Genomic DNA, 5,418 nt, shown 5'->3' on the forward strand with positions numbered 1-5,418 from the left:
GTTAGCTTATTTTGGCTTCTTTTCTTCTCTCTATGAAACAAACCTACAAAAACACTAAAAGATGTAAATGAATCATAAATAAGGAGAACTAAACATAAAAACCAAGATTAAGAGGCATAGGAATATAGGAAAATATGAGCACATCAAAGCCAGCGCATCTTAGGTCCCGCTTGATGAGCCCCACATATCCCAGTGTGTACTTCGCGCATTAATCGTTTAGCTTCGCGGCCATAGACACACCGAAAGTCTATACCATCCTCCCCACGTCGCCGCAACTCATCACCTCTAAGGAAGTAATTTAGCACGAGAAAATGAATCTTCCTGTCAGCTCTTGAGTCTGGTTGTTTGAGGTACTCAATCAGCGGGATTCGCCAATCCACATCGATAGGTTCTAGCACCGCGACCACGGGATCATCTGGTGGATCAGGCCGTGCAAGCCATGAAGGTAATGTACGACGCTCAACTTTCAAAATGCTTTCGCGCACTCCATACTTCAATGTGATGCCTGTGGCAAGCTGAGCGAGCTCATTAGCTGCAAAGTTGCGCTCGCGGGGTATATGCTCCAGATCGATGTCATCAAATTGGTCCAGAAGCTCGATGGCGCTATTCAGATATGGTACAAGCAACCAACTTGCACATCGATACTTTTCCTGGAGTTGGTTTATAACGAGCTGAGAATCACCGCGAATCTGAACGTCCTTTACGCCCATTTCCAATAAGACCTCGAGTCTGATAATAAGAGCCTCATATTCGGCCTGATTATTAGTACATTGGAACTCTAGTTGGAAAGAATAAGAGAAATGGTCACCGGTTGGGTTTTCCAAAACAATCCCTGCACCACCCAGTGTGTCAGTTCTTAAGCCATCAAAGAACAATACCCAAGGTTGCAATGAGACTGTGGCTTGGTACCAAACAGCATACTCAGGGATGCGCGCCAAATCTGGTCGAGTCGTAGTGGTGGACGCTATCTCTAATTCCTTTAGTGCGGGTATCTCTAACGTAGGATGATGTGCGAGAAAATCCGCGATGGCCTGCCCCTTGACAGCTTTCTGAGGTACATATTGGAGCGAAAATTCTGAGAGAGCCAATACCCATTTGCCAATGCGACCTCTCAAGATAGGCCGTGACAACATGTATTTGACCAAATCAGTTTGAGCGATGATGCAGGTAGTAAAGGATAACATGTAGTGCCGCAACTTGCACGCTGAAAAATACAGAGTTAGGCACAGCTTCTCCATCGGGGTGTACCTCGTCTCACAATCTGTCAATGTCCGGCTGAGGTAAAATATAGCATGCTTGATACCTCCCTCATCATCCTGAGCGAGCAAGCTGCCAATGGAGGCCTCAGCTGCTGAAATGTATAGCTTTAATGGGATCCCAGCTCTGGGTGGAACCAGGACTGGCGAGCTTGCCAAGTAGGCCTTGATACTGTCGAAAGCCTCATGATGTTTAGGCTCCCACACAAACTCATTCTGCCCTTGTAACCTCAGCAACGGCGAGAAAGGTTGGATTTTACCTGCAGAGTTAGAGATGAAACGTCTTAGGAAATTGATCTTACCCAACAAACGCTGTAAGTCCTTCTTCGTTCGCGGGGGAGATGCGTTAATGACTGCGCTCGCCTTGTCTTCGGGGACCTCAATTCCTCGCTGATGAACTATGAACCCCAGGAAGTCTCTTGCCTGGACCCCAAACACGCATTTGGCCTGGTTCATCTTGAGTCTATGGCATCGCATGCGCTCAAATACTTTCTTGAGATCCGCGATGTGGTCCCCCTTTTTCTGAGACTTGACCACCACGTCATCGATGTACACCTCTAAAACCTTTCCCAGTATGTCATGGAATATCAAGTTCATGGCTCTCTGATTCGTCGCACTAGCGTTCTTTAGGCCAAATGGCATGACCACATATTCAAAAACTCCCGCGAATCCAGGGCAGCGGAAAGCGGTCTTGTGTCTGTCTTCTTCAGCGACCGGAATCTGGTGATATCCTGCAGTGCCATCCATGAAGGATAACAACTCATGTCCTGCCACAGCATCTACCAACATATCCGCGACCGGCATGGGGTAAACATCCTTAGGTGTAGCAAGATTCAAGTCTCTATAATCTACACAGACTCTCATCTTGCCGTTCTTTTTCCGGACAGACACTATATTAGATAGCCACTGATTATACTTGGCGACCCTGGTAATGCCCGACTTATGCATTTTCTCTACCTCCTCCTTTACGAGAATCTGGGTCTCCGAATTCATTCGTCGAGGTTCTTGCTTGACGGGCCTCTTGTCAGGAAGAGTTGGTAGTTGATGACAAACCAAATCTGGTGACAGGCCGGGCATGTCTTCATACTTCTCCGTAAAGCAATCCTTAAATTCTAATAATAATTCAGTGAGCCTCTGTTTCTCGCTAGGCTCTAAGTAAGCGCTGATAGATACCTCCATAGGCTCGCTCACTGTTCCCAGATTAACCCTCTCAGTATGGTCTCTAACTTTAGGAGGTGTATCGTCCAGCGCTGCCGGGGCAAGTTGAATGCTGACTTCATCTTCGCACTCCGGGTCAGAAAGTTCTTCATTAACGACCTCTAAGGTTGCGATGCGATCATAAGCATCTTTTTCCACCATGTATGACAATAGCCGTTCGTGTATCGAGTGGAAGGCCTCTATCTCCTCCGCCGAGAGGTTGTAATCCATTAATCGATTAAAGGTTTGGGCACAGCGTGGCCAGGCCTTTCCAAGCCTTCTTTTGCGAGCGTAAGCCCCCACTGTGCCAGTTCAGAGGCCGTCACCCCTGTGGGGCGGCCCTTATCATCAATGCCACTAACCTGCAATGGAGTGATAGGCTCCAAATAGTATCTGGCATCTACATAGTTTGCGGAGACCGGGAATGGACGAGGATCCGCCTTGATCACCTCCACCGTATCTATTTCCCTATTCCACATAACCAGCTCTTGATGAAGTGTTGAGGGTACGCAGTAACTCCTGTGGATCCAGTCTCTGCCCAAAATGGCACTGTAGGCCGCATAGCAATCCGTCACGAAGAAGACATAAACCCCCTCTGCTGGTCCTACCTTAATACGTAAGAACAATAATCCCAAGGTTTTTGTTACAGTACCCGAGAAATTTTTGAGTGCGAGAGACGTGGACTGGATTTTCTCCCGCTTGATCCAAAGCAAGTGCATGGTCCTGGTAGTGACGACATTAACGGCAGCTCCGGTGTCAATCATGATTTTACTAACTTTGATACCGCCGACGTCTGCCGTGATGTATAGCGGTCGCATGTGCTGGACCATAGCCGGCGTTGGCTTGGAGAAGTTCATAAGTGTCCCCTTGTGCGGAGTCTCTTCTGTTTCCTGAGGGACCATGTCTTCTACAGGCGTCGCGGCTGCTGATGTGACCTGCAATGGCTGCACACTCTCTTCTTCTGCCCCCACACAGTCCTGAGCAGCGACTGGTAATGCATATCTCGCGGGGAGCACGTAGACCATATTGCAAGAAACGTCAGTTGTCTCTGTTTCCTCCATGTCGTCTTCCAAGTTAAGCTTAGGCTCCGGGGCCGGGATATCGGTTTGGAATTTCTTAGCCAAACAATCCACCAGCGATCCTCCTGTGAGGCCTTTTACCTCGCAATGTTCAAGCTCTTGCGTCACTGCAGCCGGCTTAGGATTCTCCGGTTTCATGTGCTCTTCTGAGGCAGGGATGACTATACTTTGGGCTTTCTTGGGCCGCCACTGTAGGGTGTCGCTAGCCCTATCCTTACCCCCCAGCCTGTTAAAGACTGAAGCTTTGACCACTGGCTCCTCACGGAAAAGCCTGCGCCTGACATGTGGCCGCCGAGTTGGCGAGTTCTCTATTCGTGCGAGAAGAGGTGAGCGCTCCTCAGTAATCCTGCAAAACACACTGGGCTTTGAGGCTCCTGTTAGTGAGTCTGTTTGTTTGTTAAAACCACGGGGAGGCCTCAACGGTTTAGCAGCCAGCGCCTCCATCTCTCTCTGGTATTGCTCGGGCGACTTGACTAGCTGTGAGGGCTTGATCAGGCCCTGATCTAGAGCCTCTAGAGTACGCTTGGCTTCACCAAACCTGCGCTGTAGCTTCCTTTTTCTGGACGAGCTAATCTCCACCGCCTTGCCCTTTTCCCTGGTGTACCATTTGCCCTCCTTGATAGGGTTAGCTGAAGCAGGTGGTATGTAGGGCTTGGTCAAAATATTCTTGCAGTCGCTCCTGGTCTTCTCTTGTTTCGAACCACCTGCGGCTGCTTTCAGTTTCATGAATAAGTTGGAGTCTCTGGGGGATGGTGGTGATTCCGTCTTCTCCCTTTCTCTTGGACTGGAAGGCTGATAGTTCCGCGACGACGAAGCCCACTTGATTGGTGGTAGGGAGCCAAAGTGAAATGTCTGCTCGACCTCTTCGTGCGACACTTGGATACTGCATTCTTCTTTACATCGGGAGCACAAGATCACGGGTGAGGCCTGATTAGTTGATTCAATTTTACCCTTGGCGGGTGTCTCATCCGCGATGGACTTCTCACTCTGCTCGTTTGAACCCAGATCCAGAGTTGGTTTCCGTCGTTGCTGTTTGGTCCAATCTACATTGACCATGTTGATCCCAGTGTCTGGAAAGGGATCTACATCAACTAGTGTAGCCGCTGTGACTGGAGCCTCTACCTGCAAACTACCGTTATTAAGCCATACTTGAATTTGGTCTTTGAGCTTTACACAGTCCGCGGTATTGTGATTCCACAGATTATGGAACTTGCAATATTTCTTCCCCTTCAATTGCTCTAGCCGCGGAAAAGGTCCAAAATCAGTCTTCACCATCTTCGCAGCGATCATCTCGTCAAGAATCTCGTGAGCCTTATTGGCATCATAAGTAGATGTCGCAAACTCCGGTTTGGTAAGGGCCATCGATTTGACTTTAACGGGTTCCTTGGAAATTTTCAGCTGTTTCAAGGACGGATTCTTTTTTTCGGTTAACTCGTAGGCCGCTATATCATTATCCTCGTCCTCTTCATCATCCTGGACCACTTCTTCAGCGTTATGATGGTAATAAGGGTCGTAGGTGGCCGGTTGATAGCTCAGGGCTGCTACGGTACGATGCTTACCTGGCACGTACGTTCCTCTTGAGGCATTCTTCCTCGCATTTGTTTCTCTGAGGAGATGCTCGAAACTGCCCACCTCTGTGATGAGTTCTCCTATCGACTGAATCATGTTGCCATGCTACTTCTTTCATTGACGGGGCTCCAAACCCTTGACCGCCAACTTAACTAGCTCCCTATCGGGCAAGATGACATTCAGTTTAGAAAACCATCTGAAGGCGGCGCCTGACAGAGAAGTGTCAAAGATCCTGCATTTGAGGACATCATCATTCTGGTATTGACCACACTGTACCCTAAACCTGGCCAGATGTGTTGCCGCATCTTCAGTGTCTT

The 5,418-nt window shown here is 48.7% G+C and overlaps 1 protein-coding gene across 1 annotated transcript; it reads right to left on the minus strand.

Annotated features, from left to right (window-relative positions):
• Window positions 1–143: 143 nt before the first annotated feature.
• Window positions 144–2,684, minus strand: LOC112202995. Its single transcript, XM_024344027.1, has 3 exons — window positions 2,430–2,684; window positions 1,559–1,880; window positions 144–1,516 (listed from the first exon to the last, which is right to left on the minus strand). The coding sequence occupies exons 1-3, from the start codon at window positions 2,682–2,684 to the stop codon at window positions 144–146; spliced, it is 1,950 nt and encodes a 649-aa protein (XP_024199795.1).
• Window positions 2,685–5,418: the final 2,734 nt, after the last annotated feature.

This window comes from Rosa chinensis, chromosome 5, assembly GCF_002994745.2.
Source record: "Rosa chinensis cultivar Old Blush chromosome 5, RchiOBHm-V2, whole genome shotgun sequence".
NCBI lineage: Eukaryota > Viridiplantae > Streptophyta > Magnoliopsida > Rosales > Rosaceae > Rosa > Rosa chinensis.

Coding starts and splice junctions, on each gene's coding strand:
- LOC112202995 (XM_024344027.1), bottom strand. CDS start 2,684: ATGGATTACAACCTCTCGGCGGAGGAGATAGAGGCCTTCCACTCGATA. Junction 1,881..2,429: donor CAGTGAGCGAGCCTATGGAG/GTATCTATCAGC, acceptor TTTGGCCTAAAG/AACGCTAGTGCGACGAATCA. Junction 1,517..1,558: donor GGACTTACAGCGTTTGTTGG/GTAAGATCAATT, acceptor CTAACTCTGCAG/GTAAAATCCAACCTTTCTCG.